The sequence below is a fragment of the Lupinus angustifolius genome, unplaced genomic scaffold, assembly GCF_001865875.1.
Source record: "Lupinus angustifolius cultivar Tanjil unplaced genomic scaffold, LupAngTanjil_v1.0 Scaffold_8_85, whole genome shotgun sequence".
Classification (NCBI taxonomy): Eukaryota; Viridiplantae; Streptophyta; class Magnoliopsida; order Fabales; family Fabaceae; genus Lupinus; species Lupinus angustifolius.
The window spans coordinates 1,084-17,926 of record NW_017717888.1 but is presented as its reverse complement, the minus strand read 5'-3'; the positions used below and the strand labels follow the sequence as shown (position 1 = coordinate 17,926).

At 36.4% G+C, this 16,843-nt stretch overlaps 1 protein-coding gene across 3 annotated transcripts; it reads right to left on the bottom strand.

Annotated features, from left to right (window-relative positions):
• Positions 1 to 828: 828 nt before the first annotated feature.
• Positions 829 to 16,622, bottom strand: LOC109337550 (coiled-coil domain-containing protein SCD2-like). Of its 3 annotated transcripts, none has more exons than XM_019574551.1 (17): positions 16,030 to 16,622; positions 15,432 to 15,601; positions 14,510 to 14,591; positions 14,321 to 14,362; positions 14,180 to 14,242; positions 9,901 to 9,950; positions 9,780 to 9,807; positions 9,353 to 9,427; positions 9,127 to 9,237; positions 8,985 to 9,045; positions 8,712 to 8,828; positions 8,505 to 8,623; positions 7,896 to 7,965; positions 7,299 to 7,340; positions 6,600 to 6,640; positions 5,689 to 5,815; positions 829 to 1,156 (listed from the first exon to the last, which is right to left on the bottom strand). In XM_019574551.1, exons 1-17 carry the CDS (start codon positions 16,417 to 16,419, stop codon positions 1,017 to 1,019), a joined length of 1,728 nt encoding a protein of 575 aa, XP_019430096.1. In that variant the 5' UTR covers positions 16,420 to 16,622; the 3' UTR covers positions 829 to 1,016. The 3 variants fall into 3 exon arrangements, with proteins under 3 accessions (XP_019430096.1, XP_019430097.1, XP_019430098.1); XM_019574552.1 differs by having other exon boundaries at positions 14,510 to 14,567; XM_019574553.1 differs by having other exon boundaries at positions 15,432 to 15,597; positions 16,030 to 16,133.
• Between the last annotated feature and the right edge of the window lie 221 nt (positions 16,623 to 16,843).

The window sequence follows — 16,843 nt, the reverse complement described above, 5'->3', positions numbered from 1 at the left end:
TTTTCAATGAACAACACAAATAAGACATGGTTCATTGGTATTAGTTATACTCATCACAAGACCTTTGATTATAGTAAATTTAGAGACTACGACAGGTCATAAAATTCCAAAATCAGAAGTGCAAATAGAGGCTTTGTTGATGTAAAAGGTAGAGGAGTTTTTACAATAGAAACATCACCAGGTTTTGCCTCATGTTGATCAAAATCTTCTATGTATAGGACAACCCTTGGAAAAGATATGCTATTTTGGATAAAGCGTGTATATTTATGATCAAAATGGTGATGAAATACGGTAAGGATGCATAATAAGATTTTTTTTCATTAAACTTTGCAACTACAATCCAAACAAAAAGTTCTTGATGTTGAAAGTTACTAAAGATAAGAAAAATGTTTATATTGTGGTTGCTAAAACTTTGGCCATCAATCACCAGATCACTCCAATGATCCTTAACCATATTAAGGAGGAGCATGTAAATTTGGATCTATTGATAGAGATATAAAACCGAAAGCAAGCTCAAGAATCACATGCAAAATTAATGGGATAAAATAGAGAAATGTTATTTTTTAGGGAATAATTTTTGCCTGCAAAAACTCATTGTTATCTCTGAGGATTAGCAGTTGAGCTTTGATTTTTTGGAAAATCATATCTATTTACTAAATTCAAAAGGATGAAATTAGTTTTTTAAAAATTCTGCAAGCAATAAAGTAGGCACGTGATTAAACTGTAACCAGGTCATTAGTTCCTGAATTTTAGGTAGTTTCTTAGCATTATCTGTTCGGAAGTTATGTACTTAAAAGAAACGTGGACCTCAATAAAAAAATGCTTCCTTTTGTTTAATTTTCTCTCTTTAATCTCCTCCTATATTGTCAAGAAACACAGTTTCTCACTTCCTTTTTACAAGACCCAAATATAATGTTCAAAACAAGGTGTAAAGAAACGAAAACTTATGTAGAAAAAGAAAACAAAAAATATACATACAGAACAAAGAATCAATCAACAAATAAAGGGCTCAGGAATCACGATGAGGCATCAGAGTCAGTGGCCGACTTATGATTACCAGCTGCCGAACCTGAAGGCTGATCAATTCCCTTGCGAGATGCTTCCCAAAGCTGCTGTTCTATGCCCAACTTCTTCAACTCCAACAAACCGCGCTCAGCTATAAGGAAACAGAATGAGCTAAGAAGTTCAGACACTACAAATCCAAGTACATCAGAAGCAATAAAATAAACATTTAAGTACATAATAACAACACTCTTATGTCTCAAAATTTCCTTCACGTGTCTATCTAACTATCTAACATTACAAAACACATGTGCTAGTTGTCCTTTTTCCAAATTGCAGCACATGGGTAGTGTTGCATAACCAATATTTCAAATAATAACTTGTGGGAGAAAAATGGCATGATTGAGCGTATTGCTATTCAGACAACCATATCAGACACAAGATATTTTGTTTTGGATGTGAGTAGCATCACACATTCTCATGACTTTCCAGAGATCTATAAGAAATAATAGGTAAATCTAAATAATACCTAAGATATGGATGGATTAAACTAATGAAATTCAGATGCTACTAGTTTCTTTTTCTAGTAGCAGCAGAATAGCTATATCTCAACAGTCACTCTATCAAGTCACAGCTCCCTTGTAGGATTTGTGAAATACAGTAGAATGAGTGAGCCTGAATTGTTAAAAGGGTTTCTCTAGAATAGGCCCTAAGACACATTTTAATTTACCCCAAAATGGAAGTATTGCAAATTAGGTAGTTTGGACATGTCTAAAGAAAGTAGATCAAATGGAGGTTACTTCAATTTATAGATGAAGAGAGACTAAGAAAAATCATAGGCGAAACAATTAGAAAAAATTTAGAAAACAATGTTTTGCTGGTGAACATGATTTATGACAAAGCACTGTACATCCATCATGTAGTTGACCCATCTAGTGGGATTAAGGTTTGAGTTTTGTCATTTTTGGTTCAATTAAAATGTGCCCAACGCACATACTAGAGAAAAGCTTTCTTAAAATTAAAATTAGCTAAAAACACTCGGGGTTCTAATACCTTGAGGGTAAAGGCACGAAGAAGTGCATGCCTCTTGCATGCGTTTAATTAATGTTAACACCTTTCTTCAGTGAGGTGTGTACTTTTTCATGCCTCTCACCTCAAAGTGTAGATACCCTTCCCCTTAAAAGTTTGTTTGCAAGTTGTTTTACGAAGGGAAGGAATAAAAATGGAAGGTTTGATAGCTGTCTTACTAGTGTATTCCGTGACTCTCATGCCTTTCCTTTTCTTCCATTACCTTTCAAAAACCAACTCGCAAACTAACCTAAGGCACCTTTTGCGTTTGACTACCTTGAAATGTGACAAAACTGAACACTTAGTCCCTAAATGAACTGTCAATCCCATTAGTATTTTAAACCAAAAACTAAAATTTGAAGTTTTAAGCAGCCAGATAAAAATCTGAGTCAGATCTGTGATGACCCAACTAGAAAATAGTGCTTTCTATTAATTAATCAAACAATTTATCTCTTTCGGTATGGTTGTTTTTGTGCAGGATCAGGTGTTGGGGAAAGTGACTAAGAAGGGGCCTAAAGTCAGCAGATTATTTCCACTTCAATTTTAACCCTCCTAGTCTTTCATCTTTGGCTTGTGCTGGTTTCCAGCATCCTTTCGAATTGACATAAAAAATTGGGACATCCAAACTCTCTTTTTCTCTTGTTTAATAAAATGTGGTCCGTTGGGCAATAAGAGTATTCCTTCTGACTAATCCTTTGATTGTCCTTTATGCAAACTTGACAAAAGCAAAACCCTACCTTTTCCATCTAATGCTAATGGTGCTGACAAATGTTTTGATATTATTCGTAGTGATGTTTAGGGTGTGTCTTCTGTTTTATCTCATACAACAAGAACAATCAAGTCTTTATCCCAATAGGTGACGTCGGCTACATGGATCAGACGATGCCATAATGCTCTATCATATATCATATTCATTGAGAAAGCATTGAGCTGTAAGTCTTTCTTTATCATTTCCGCTATGGTTTTTCTAGGTCTTCTGTTTTATCTCATGCTCAATACTATTTGACATTTATTGATGACTATAGTCAATTTACTTGGATAAAATTCTTCACTCAAAAGCTGAGGTTTTCACATGTTTAATATGTTTTGGCTTACGTTAAAACGAGTTTGGCACTAGTATTATGATCTAGCGCACTACTCTGGTGTGGAGTATCTTTCTCATGCCTTTTAGGAATATTTGAAGCAAAAAGGCATAATTTCTCAGCGCTCTACGCCTCAACAAAATGTCGTTGCTGAGAACGGAAAATTTCCTTACTTCTTCTTAAAGAGAAGTTTGCACCATCGCGAATATATGAAGTTGATTACTAAGAGAAGTTTGCACCGTCGCGAAGATGACTACCATCAGAGCAATTCTTTCTATTGCTGCCTCACACGGCTGGTCACTCGGTCAAATGAATGTGAAGAATGTCTTTCCTCATGATGACTTGGCACGAAATATTTACACGACTCCTTCTCCAGACCTGTTTTCCTCACCTACCAATGTGTGCCAGCTGAAACGGTTTTTATATGGCTTGTGAAAAGCTCCTCGAGCTTGGTATGTATTAAGTATTGGCTAAAAGAAAATGTGACCTTCTTGTTACCAAACAAAAGAAGTGGTTAAAGATTATCTTGAAGAAAGAGAAAGTAATGTGAGCCAAGTAAAAGAAGTGGCTATGGTGAATCCAACACTAATGCATTTCTTTTGGCCACATAATCTTCAAGAGCTTTAGCTATAAATAGGAATGCTCTAAGCCATTGTAAGACACACTGATACTTTAAGCTTAGTGCATACTCTCTCTTCTTATTCTCTTGTTCTAATATTGTGAGGAATATTTGAGTGTTTGAGAAATACTTGAGTGAGAGTGATATTGGGTGTACTTGAATTTTGGGAAGTGAGTGAACTTGTAATTCTCTTTTATCATAGTGGAATAATTCTTGTTGCTCTTCAGCCGTGGACATAGGCAAATTGCTGAACCACATTAATTTCTTAGTGTCAATTTCTCAATTATATTTTCTCCATGGGTCTTCCGCATCAAAAGTTTGAGAAGTTACGATCTACTATTCTTGGATTTTCTTTTACTCAGTTCATATGATTCTCCTTGTTAAGTCATTGTACGGTCACTGGTACTCTTATTTATGTCGCTGATATGATCATTACTAGCTCGGATCATACGTCATTCAACAAGTTAAGTAGTAACTTCAGGCTTCTTTTCATGTGAAAGATCTCGGTTCTCCTCACTATTTATCGGGTCTTGAGGTTTTTTTGGATTCCAAGGGTATTTTTATTCATCAACACAAGTATACCGCATACTGGATTTCATTAGAAGGTCTAAGTTCAGCCAATTCAGTTGATACTCCTCTAAAGGTTAATGTTAAATATCATAGTGACGAGTGGAGATCTTTTGTCTGATCCTTTACTATATTGTCGGCTGGTGGGGAGTCCTAATTGTCTCACGATTAGACGCCCTGACATTGCATTCGCCACCCAGCAGGTGAGCCAATTTATGCACAGTCCTCACCATCATCATTGGGCTACTGTTTGCCGCATCGTCCCGTACTTGAAAGGCATCCTTACTCAGGGTCTATTCTTTCCTGCAGGACAACCTATTCATTGGGTTAGCTATAGTGTATCAGATTGGGCCGATTGCCCCGATATGTGTAAATCTGACACTGGTTGGCACATGTTTCTTGGTCCTGCATTAGTTTCTTGGAAGAATAAAAAGCAAAATCGTGTCTAAGTCCTTCACTAAATAAGAGTATTGGACTATGTCAATGGCTTGTTTAGAATTTTTTTGGCTTCATGCAGTTCTGGCTGAGCTTGGCTTCCTATAAATTACTGACACAACACTCTATGCTGACAATATCACAATACTAGTGCAATTCAAATTGCTACTAATTTCGTTTTTCATGTGTGCACTAAACATATCGAGGTGGATTGCCATTATATTCGGCAAGAATTGGGAAGTGATGTTATCTCACTTCCTCATGCCACATCACTCAGCTTGTGAATATCTTTACCAAGGCTGTTCCTTGTCCTCAGCATCGGTTTCTCGTCAGAAAATTGATGCTTCCTGACCAGAAGCATCAATTTGGGGGGATGTTAATAGATATATTTAGTTATTAATTTCTTCCTATTATATGTTGTATGTTTTAGGAATAGGAATCAACTCATTCATTCTACATAATCAGACTTCCTAATTTAGGTTATACAAATTCGGAATTAGAATCATTATGCCATTAATGGCTGTAAGCACCTAATAGTATTTAATGAGGATATCAGAATCAAGATCATCAAGCTGAAAATTTCTGACATCCAGAATGGATCAGATATATGTGACCCACCAATTCTTTGACAAATTAGGATCATTTCGTATTCATTACTTGAATCATATTGCTGAGATTGAGAGTCAAATCAAATTGAGCCATATGCTTCAGTACTATCAGAATCATATACCATTTTGGGCACCTAAGATCATTTTTTTTTAATTGACCTAATATCAAGAATAACCATCTAACTTTCATCTCAAAATCTAGGTATACTAATCCCTCTGTAACTTCAAGGCATTTGCTTTTGACTTGATAACAAATTTACTATCTTCAGAACCACAAGAGAAGATGATTAGAATAAAAAGAGCTCACCATCAACAGCATCATGTGAAGTTGGTCGTTGCCCATTGCGGGCAATCCAAAACTGAAGTCGCTCTTCCGCAATATCTTCTTCCACACCATGGAATAAAGCTCTTCTCCAGAAATAAATTAGCCATGCCTGCAAATAGTTAAGCTTATGAATTAAGCATATTAAATTGTATGTGCATATTATACTCAAAATAGCCATACTTTAAATTCAACTGACATAAACAGGTCATTCAAAAACTACAGCTACTTAGGAACCTTCATTTCAAGATTTATCTCAGTTTGGGATTGAGGAGTAACAAAGTGTTAAGGTTCCATCTCAAAACCAGTTGGCAATGAGAGGAGTAGTTCAACATATGTTTAAACCATGACTAGGAGAAAGAGGGAAGCGATGTGGGACTTACTTCCCAACATGCCTCCTCTACAGAAGTCTGCTGAACCAGGTGAAGGGTTACATTTGATCCATGACTAAAAGATATCTTTTGACTCATGACAAAAGAAGAGAAGTTGAGCCCTGGATTTGCTACCATGTTAAGTTTCCAACTCAAAACCAAGTGGCAATGGGAGAAGTAGCCCACAAGTATTTAAACCATGCCTAGGAGAATGAGGAAGACGATGTGAGACTTACTTCCTAACACAAAAAAAATAAAAAATATTCTCTATCAAGTATATCTGATTTGAACAGAAGAAAATAACCAAAGAACACAAATCTCTATCAAAATTTGGGTAACTGTTTGCTGGTTTCATCAAGACATCTAGGCACATCTGTCTGAGTCCCTCTATTCTAATTTATACCTGTTTCTTCTATTCATATTCTAAACATGTGACTAACGCTGGGAGAAATGAACATGTGATAACATCATTTAAGAACAAGTAGACCGCCCAATATCAGAATCTTCAAAGAACAATCAACTCACCTCTTTGAAAAGAACATCTTCTGTTTCCTTTTCACTTAATTCTGGAGGAAACAAAGAACAGAAAATCAACAAAGGCTCACCAGGTTATCTGCCAGAAGATTTCCATTTACGAAAGAAGACTGGCGAAATGCAGCCAAATCCATGTCATACAATATTAGCAAAAATACACGTGAAGCCATGGATTCATACATAAAGCCCATTCCTTACATGAAAGCCAGTCCATAATCAATACGATTAGTACACTTCAATCAGAGGCCATGATTGCCACATGGCGCCATAATATTGCAAAAAAGTTTTTCACGTGTCAAGGGGTATGCCTTAATGGCAATTGAAATACAAAAAAAATATTTACTTCCATTCAGTTTGAAGATGGCAATGGTGACTTCGTATTTCTCAGAGTGAAGAGGGTAACAAATGACAACATACCATCTAACTTTTCAATATAGAATACAACCATCCTCTTACCCAGATCACATGCATATTTTATCAAACCATGAACAAAACTCATCCTTCGTAATGCCAATTTTCCAACTTCCCTTCCACAGAAGAATATTGAAAATCATTGAAAAAATTAACTAGTTACATACTACTAATAAATGTACAACCAAGACCCTTCTAACATTCACTAGGGATTTGTATCTCGGCAAACTTAGGCTTGCTAAAGCACATGAAAATAAACACCAAATGCTTATCTCTTACCAAATGCTTCTGAATATTTGGCATCACCAGGTGATTTGGAATCTGAAAGCAAATCAATAACATTTGAATATTATAATTAAAAAATATGCACATAAATAAAAACTAAATAAGATACACCATAAAAATAACAGCATAAATTAACTAAAAATTGAATCAAAATAAGACAGGAAATAACTCAACTTGTATGATAATGTTGAATAGGAGGATTTTAGGTAGGAAAGGGAGAGATAAAATAGCCAATCCCAATAGTATAAGGTTTATATTAAAGTGATACTTGAGATTATTCAAAACTACGAAAGATTGGTCCTATTTATAGGCCAATAACAAAAGACAAATGGAATCCTAACATAATTACCCATAATCACATAATTGATTCTAACATGATTACCTTTAATAACAAAATCAATCCTAATCAACTCCCAGATATTATAATATTATGGGATATTTCTATATATTCTAACAGGTAAGAATTGCAGTAACTGCAGGTAAGAAATATAGACAGATGTCACAAATCAAAGAAAAGAATAGAGAGTAACGAAATTGACTAAAAAGAAGAGTAGCAAACTTGATATTTAAAAAGGATACAAGATAACATACCTAATGTGGACTGCCGAACCATATTTGGGCGTCTATGTTCGGCTAATGCAAGCACAACAGCATCCTCAACCTACAAAATAGAATGTCATCAAAATATATTTTTAGAGGTCAAGAAAAGAAAAGAAAAGGATGAACAGGATACAAAACAACCAAAAAATAGGAACTAAATTTCAACCAAATTCGACAGATAAGGGTGTCATGAACCAATTCTCCCAAAAGCTTAGCTGTTAGGTGAAGGGTTGTGAATGGTCTTATATTTAACAAGCTCCCTCATCAAGAGCCGCTTGAGCTTGAAGTGTTGACAACCCAGGGGCGCACTTAGCTCGTGTTGAAATTAAACAATTAGAAGGGTGGTTCAAGGACTGAACTCCATCCCAATTGGTTATAGAGGGGGTGATACCATATCATGAACCAACCCTCCCAAAGATTAAACTATTGGGAGAAGGTTCGAGATCGAGAATGGTTTTATATCAAACAAAATGATTAGGTTCTTGAAACCTATGCTTTAGAAAAGTAATAGGCTTTAGAATATGCTTATTTGTATCTAAAATGTCCAAGAGGAAAACATGATAAATAACTGAACAAACAAAGAATTAACTCATGAAGTACCTTTAAAGAAGCAAGTTCCCTCAAACCCATCTCAACTGAAAGCATACTCTCAATGTTTCCTTCCCCGGTGAGATCATTCAAATCACGAACAAGCTTGCTTCTATCTGGATCATCAGCATCTGGTCCATGCTCTTTAGTCAGATGACATTTGAGCTACTTAAGAGAAAATTAATCCAAGATAAACTTTTAGTATCAACCCACACTCACTTTTGTTCCAAGATTCCTCCCTAGCCTTTTGTCCAGCAGAGATGACAATTTCAAATGGAAGAGGTGCTAGAGAAGACCAATGCTCATGCTTGGATTGTGCTATATCTGCACATATGCCTAGAAAGCATAGAAGTAACATCCCACAAGAATTATAAGCAATCATATGTCAATAGAAATTGTAAATTACTTTATAAGCAATTATATTTCAGATCAAAAAATTTATTGGAGTGGAGATTTTCTTCTTAAAGTAGAGAGCATTAGCAACTTTGTTACCATGTTTTAAAGCAAATCCCCAGTAGCGAGCAAGCCAACATCTCTTCAGGACAACTTCTTCCTAGAAAAAGAAAAAGAAATTAATCGAGACAGATGGGAAAATAGATATCTTTTAATTCTCATTATAGTGGAAAACACAAACCATTTCTTCTTGGGTCAAAATCATTCTCTGTGTCATTGTGCGAAGAGCCTTTGCTTCAGCTTCAGCTTCTTGCTGTTGTTCTACAGCTACTGCTGCATCATCTTTTAGGTTCTGACATTCCCAAAGTCAAAGAAGATAGGCATACTTATAACAGAGGATAACTGACCAGACTAGATATATATTACAATAAAAATATGAAAATAATGCATGATTTCCTTAAAAATACCTGAATTTCCACACGAAGGGCCACAACTTCCTCATTTCTCCCATCCTGTGTTTGCTGTGCAGCCTTGAGAGCAGCCTGCGACAAAAGTACTTAGTATTCCTAGGACATCCTCTGAAAGAACCAGGATTATGAGTTTATTGCTCAAAACCCAAATTCAAGAATAGAACTGTAACTAGAAACGGAGCTCTAGGAAGAAAAATATCAATCTGTTATATAACCAGCAGAAAAACTGCCTCAGGTTAATGCCCCTTCATAAAAACCTGCACTTATGTGCACTTCTCAATTGTGCATGAAACTTTTTCAAGATTAAAATTTAGTAGAGCTTGTGTAGTGGGTTATCAAGCAAGGTGACCACAACACATCAAACTACCAATCATCATTACTTTCATATTTTTGCCAATATCTGATATCCATTCTTCTAGCATACCTCTCTTTGACGCAAAGCTGCTTCCTTCCTGCAAATATAACACAAATAATAACCTAAAACCTGAACAAAATAAATAATCCTAGTTTCAGCCAGCATGTACGGGAGTTAAAAGCTAGTTTACCTGCTAAGAAGTTTCGCTTCCAAGGATACACCTTCTCCAAGAGAAGCCACCTGCAAAATCAAAATGAATCAGGACACAATATGAGCCAACTCAGCACATGGAACAACAGCTGTTGTAAGACTCCACGATTCCACATTGAGATTTTAGACAATAGAATAATTATGTAATTACTGCAGGTTGTACCATTATTAGGACAGGTTAGTGTTTTCCTTAGATGTAACTCTATTCTAGACAAATGCATTTCCGCCCAAGTCTAAATAACAATGTTAAGAAACCCTGAACAGTTAACATTCTGCAGAAATAATATTCAGAAATACTCTCTCACTTAAGTCAGCATTGAAGCTCCCGAATTCGGAGACTCTGCTTTCGTGCCACTCAGTCTTCAAAGCTGATCAATTATCACCGCCTCAGAAGCCTTCCTTCATTGCAGCTGTCCCGGTTTTGTACTTTTTACAGCTCAGTCCTTCTCCAGCAGCAGCCATCCCCTGTCAAGCAAGATACCCAAGACCCAGCTTCAGACTCCAACTTATGTGCACTCAGGAGCGACTCTTCTCCTCAAGCAGATCCACATCTGTTGCTTCTTGCCACACGGATAGCGCCTGTCCAGCTGCCGTTGTGACTGCCATTAGTCCTAATCAGCCCATCCTCTCTGCCTATTCTCGAAGTCATTTACTTGAAGTCACAAGAGCTTGTCATTTCAAACGTTTGTTCCAACTTTATCTAAAGGAAGGCTGTTTTAGCTGTGACCTATTGTACAGGTCGTGACATTTTTTCCCACTATTCCTATTATGTAGAGTCACCAGTCTTGTGTCTTTGGACATGTGGTCCTTGTTCAGGTTCATCAATGACATCATATCAAACTTGATACTCTGCTATCAAGTGTGTTTTCATAGGTTATGCACTAGACAAGAAGGGGTTCAAATGCTGACACCTTCACATTGTCGCTTCTTGATTTCCATGGATGTCACCTTTCATGAAGGCGAGTCCTTTACTCATCCTCTACTTTAGGGGGAGAGCACTCTTGGAGCCAATTCCTTCTTACCCTTGTCACTGAAGGCAGCTCTTGAGTCTATTCCTGGAATTGTTGACAGGGTCCTCCTTTCATAATGCACAGTAATTAGAAACTCTTTGTGATATCTCACTTGAACCAACCAATGGCCAGCTCACTGAAATTGATGCCAGAGTAGGGGTAAATCCAAATTGGTCCAATAGCAAATTAGGATGTCTGAACCTATGATAAGTACTGACCATATTAGTCCTTCTATATCTAAAATTGATACCTCAAAGATTTCTTTGAAGAAGTGGTAAGTGGTGGAATCTGAAGATGATCATGGTGAATTTACGTTGAAGTAAAGGGAGAAGGTCACATGCCTAGTACCCCAATTCTCGATTTGTTTCTTCAAAAAACCTTACCATACCACATAAGAGTTTCATTTCAGCCCTTAATTCTATCATAACCCCAACATCAGTACAAGATTCTTTGGAAAAACTACTAAAGATAAGGTTAGCAGTCGAATTTGATACGAAGGATATTGGGGGGCTAAAGTCCAATCCTTGGGAAAGAATTTGCTTACGCCAAACAAGTCATTCTTATTTCCCGGAGGTAACATGTCACTGATCTTTTCATAGACACTAAAAAGCAGGGGTGTAAGACTCCTGATATACTCATTGAACAAAATCACAGAATGGGAAAGGGTGGCTTAATATATGAGGCTCCCACTTAGTGGGAATAGGGAGGGTAGATGTACAGACCCTTACCCTCGCAGGTGAGAGGCTATTACTAGGATTTGAACCTATGACCTCCAAGTCACCGAATAGAAAATGATGAGAAAAGTCCCAACACTGATAGAGCTCAATATCAAAGCCAATCAAAAAATTGATATATTAGGCACATACTAGACCAGATGTAGCATACGTTGTGAATGAGGTTGGTGGACAAAGAAGAATAATGAAGCCTAAGAGGTTGTTGAAAGAGTAGTGGACAAAAAAGTAGTGGGGTACAAACGGATCCATACTTCTAAATATCACTATACACTGGATCATTATAAGGCAAGGTTAGTTACAAAAGGATATGCTCACACTGTTACACATGAAATTGACTATCATGAGACATTTGATTTGTTAGACTCTTAATTTCTCTTGCTGCTCACTTTAGTTGGGAATTGGACCAGTCAGATATTAAAAATGTTCTCCTTCATGGCGTCTTGGAGAAGGAAGATCATATGGAAGTTCCATGTGGATGGGTTCGCGATGGTACGTACCCAGTTCGTATCCATCGACAACAACAAATAATCATACTGTATCTAGGTATGGTGCATCGAACCAATCCAAACAGTGTCGTTTTGTGCATTTTATATTTTCAGGTGTTGTGTTCCACACACATCTCACACAACACAATCCTAATTCCCAATCGCGAAGAAGGAATATGAAGAGAAACACATTTGAAGACGAAGGAAGATGAAGATGAAAACAAAGGAAGAAGAAGACAAACACGAAGGTGATGATGGGTGAACGACAATGGTGATGTGAAAGTCGTGGATGACATGCAACAGAGGGGAAGATGGAGAGTAAGGACTTGTGACAATGAAGGCGAGAGAGGGAGGGGCCATTTTCTTTCCTTCAAATGGCGTTGTATCACAAACAAGAATTAGGTTTTTCCTTTTGTTATGTTTTATTACCTAATATTAATTCTTTTGTAGATACATTTGAGATAAAATGTATGGACAGACAGTGTAATAGTTATTTACACTATCACTTTTACAACATCTATCATTCATATTTAATCATCGTTGACTCTTAAATATAAGTACTACAAATAACGATGGATGATGTACTGAATGTGTAAAAATCTTTACATTAACAGTGCATAGATATTATACTCTACATTTTTTTAATAAAAAACATAATATATATATATATATATATATATATGTTAACATACTTGTATTCTACCTTTTAAGAAAATTTTGAACTCATACATGGTACATACCAATATTGGTGCAAAACAACTTATAAGTATATGGACTCATAGATCTAATGCCTTAAGGTTTTGGGTCAAGGTTTGGTATCCAATCCACTTATTATGGTTCTTATTTATTCTTTGGCCCAATGTTTGGAGATCTTCATGGCTTTTGGGATCCCCTAATTCCTAAAAAGTTGTTTCAGAGCCCATGGTTTGGTTAGGTCGAGCATTTGGTGACACAATGACTTTGTGCTTTGTTTAAAGTTTGCTAAGACTTTGGGATCTCCTAATTCCTGACAAGTTGCATAAAGGATTTATATGGATTGAAGCAATCTCCTGGCACATGGTTCGTAAGATTCACGAAAGCCATGACGTCCTTATAATACAAAGTTTGGTCATACTCTCTCTTCTATACTCTCTTCTTTAAACATTCACAAAAAGTAAAAGTTCACTATCTTACTTGTGTTTGTTTATGATATCGTTATATTTAGGGATGATTTGATTGAGAAACAACTGCTGAAGCAAAGGTTAGTAGTCAATGTTGAAATAAAGGATCTTGGAAGGCTAAACTACTTCCTTGGAATAGAGGTTGCCTACTCCAAACAAGAGATCTTTATTTCCCAAAGGAAATGTGTGCTTGATGTTTCATAAAGACTGTAAAACTTGGGTGTAAAACTAGTGGTACCCATTGAACAGAACCACATTTAGAAAGGCCCAAGATTGATAGAGCTCGATATTAGAGACTGGTCCGAGACAAAACATTGATACAGTAGGCCTATACCAGACCAGACGTAGCACATGTTAGTATTGTTAGTCAATTCAATTTAATGCATGATAAGACTGTGAGACACTTACAAGCAGGAGACAAATTCTACAGTCTCAAAACAACACCTAGCAGAGGATTGTTGTTCAGAAGAGGTGGAAACTTATCCATGGAAGTGTATACAGATGCTAATTATGCAGAATAGTCGTGTTTTGTTGCAAGTTTTTGGTTTTTCATTTTCATCTTAGTTTTTTCTTTAGTTCTTGAGGATTTCTTATCCTCCTTCTATTGTAATATTCACTTATATGTGTGTATATATATATATGTATATTTATTCTTTTATCAAAAAATTAAATTATGCAGGATTAGTATTTCACAGAAGATCAACCTGTAGTTGTTTAATGTTTTTGACAGATAAATGTGAACGGACAAACTTTTCTACGAAAACTTAAAAAGGACAGAAGAATTACTCAACATTTGGTATCTGTAAGACAGTATTAAATACGAAGTTTGTGAGGATTCAAAATCTAGTGAATATGTCGCAAAAAAATGACCTGTTTCTCAAGCTCCCTAGCTCTTGCCTCCACTTCTTGGCGTTTTTCTTCTGCAATCCTTAGCTGTGAATACGATCAGACATATATATTTCACTTAACATGTACTTAAAGTCAATTTCATTTGGGGGTAAAGGTGCATACCTTCTCTAATATATCCTCATTCTCTTCTTGTAACATATCGAGCTGCAATATCAGTATGAGTCAGCTTCAAAACTAATAACACAAAAATTACATTACAAAATCTGCTAAAATAAAGGTAGAGAATTAGTGGATTGTCTAATTTTGTTTCTGGAGTGTGGAGATAGAAGTAAATGAGTGTAAATCCTATACTTCATCACGGAGTGCAGAAGCTTCATGCTGATCTCCTACGTCTTTCGAGTTGAGATGCCTAATACTGATATCTGATGAAAATCTGAAATAAATAATCAATTATTACAATTTCAAGACAAGTGGGTCATCAATATTAGCTAAATGGTCAAATTAAAAACAGGTAAATGGCCAATGAGTAGAGTATGTAAGCCAGATACAGATAGATATATGACCTCGATAATTAAAATGAGGATTGAACTAGTTCATAAAAAAAGAATCAATTGCATGCAGCTAGGAAGGAAAATATAGTCAATCAAGACTAGAACCCATGAATTCAACCTCTTCATAAAGCTCATCAGAAAATAAGGGGCAGAAAGATAAAATGTTTTCCATCTCATAATTTGTACTAAATAAATAAAACAGTGATGATTTTTTGAAAAGCAGGATTTCAATTTTCCCATCATGATACATTCACATACATGTGAATATGCTGTATTATATTTATTTTTATTTAGACAATAACAAATATAATAGCTTGAAACTTCACGAATTAATCACTTATGACAGCTTCTTATCTTTTAGGATGATATTTGAATTGTGGAGAGATGATATGACCAATCTACTACAAAAATACACTCATTTCATGGAGTTGGCACTGCCAGAACAACACAAACTTGAGTAGTGTTATCCTCCTACTGTTGTACTATCCTCTACTCTCCTTATCTCTCTCTCTCTGTATATATATGTGTATTCTTTTATTAAAAAACAGTAGTGTTACAAGTGTTTTAGATAAGTAGTTTTTAAATTTATGATGATTCAGCTTTATACTTACTATTGGCTCAACCTGGAAGTGCTGCAACACATAAACTTATTACTTGATTCCTATAGTTGCAAAAAGCAAAACCCATACAAATTACGAAATCAAGAAAATAGTGCATGCTACCTTTTTTCTCTTCCTCGATTGGTAGGAGGATCAATTGGAGGTAGAGATATAGACGTTCGAGTTGTTGACTTGCTAGGTGGCACCATCTGTGCCGTTCGAACCGAAACGGCTGGTCTTCCAGCTGATGTTGAACGCACTGTAGGAGCATGTTCTAGAGAGGTCCGACCTAACTAATAAAAACAAAAAAAATCTTATAAGCTCAAAAAGAACATTAGCACTGGCCAACACTCAGTTCTCCCTCAGTCATTATCAATATCATCAAATTAACAATCATGAAGAAACAAAAACATTACTAAGTTCAAATCCAATCAAATACACATGACCTTCATTTTTCCACAGTTCAACAAAGGAACCCCTACCAACAATTGGACTAACAAAACATTACTAAGTTCAAAATTGATCAAATTTCCAGTATGAAATCCACCTCATCTTCATTTATTCAAAATTCAACAAAGGAATCCGAGCAAACAGTTGAATCAACAAAACACTGCTAAGTTCAAAACCAACCAAAATTCCAACAATTCAAAAAATAATCTATACAAACGATCACGTATGTGCATCAAACCAGCTTCATATGAAAAATTTCTGTGAGAATTACCGCAGGAGAAGGAGATCTGTTAGCTCCCACAAGCGAAATCGGACGGACGGTGGAACTTGCCCTACTGCTCCTGTGACTGTTACCGTTGTTAGATAAAGAAGAAACAGCGGGAGGATGCGGAGCAATGAAACGGAATTCGAGATCATCGTCGTCATCTTCCCCGTCATCCGCGGCTGAGTCATGAGACGCCATAACGCGAGCGAGGCGCTGCGCAGCGGCTTTGGCGGCAACGTTTTGGTTGCGCTTGACGGTGGAGAAGCCAGTTGAATTGAGGCCTATCCGCGACTGAGGGTGAGACGGTGACAATGCCGGCGACAATGATCGGTTGCTGCTGGAATCGCCGCTCCACTGCCGCGTGTACACTGGACTCTCAGGTCTCCTCCGATCCATGAATGGAGTGAAAAGTTGTTTGTGTATATAGAGATAAGAGATTTTCTCAATAGAGCTAAATTTATGAGAAATATATTTTCTGAGAAATCGATTTTCTCGAGAAAATCGAAGAAATGGAGAAGAATAAAGGGTCGGAGATTTTTCTGTGTAGAAGTATGCGCCGGTCTTTTTGGACAAAGCGACGCCGTTTTATTATGATGAGTGTACGTGTTACTTTCATGCGTAGTGTGGGATTACTTATGGCGGCGTGAAAAACGGTGTCGTGTTGGTTAGGAGCAGCATTAGTACTTTTTGTTCTTTATCAAATTGAAATGGTTGACCCTTTTGACTAAGAGAAGACAGAGAGAAAAAGCATTAATTTAAGGATTTCACTAACAACTGTATTAGGCTACTGAATCACTGATTATAAATCTGTAATATAATA

Coding starts and splice junctions, on each gene's coding strand:
- LOC109337550 (XM_019574551.1), bottom strand. CDS start 16,419: ATGGATCGGAGGAGACCTGAGAGTCCAGTGTACACGCGGCAGTGGAGC. Junction 9,046..9,126: donor TTTTGACCCAAGAAGAAATG/GTTTGTGTTTTC, acceptor TTCTTTTTCTAG/GAAGAAGTTGTCCTGAAGAG. Junction 6,641..7,298: donor CAAATATTCAGAAGCATTTG/GTAAGAGATAAG, acceptor TGTTTCCTCCAG/AATTAAGTGAAAAGGAAACA.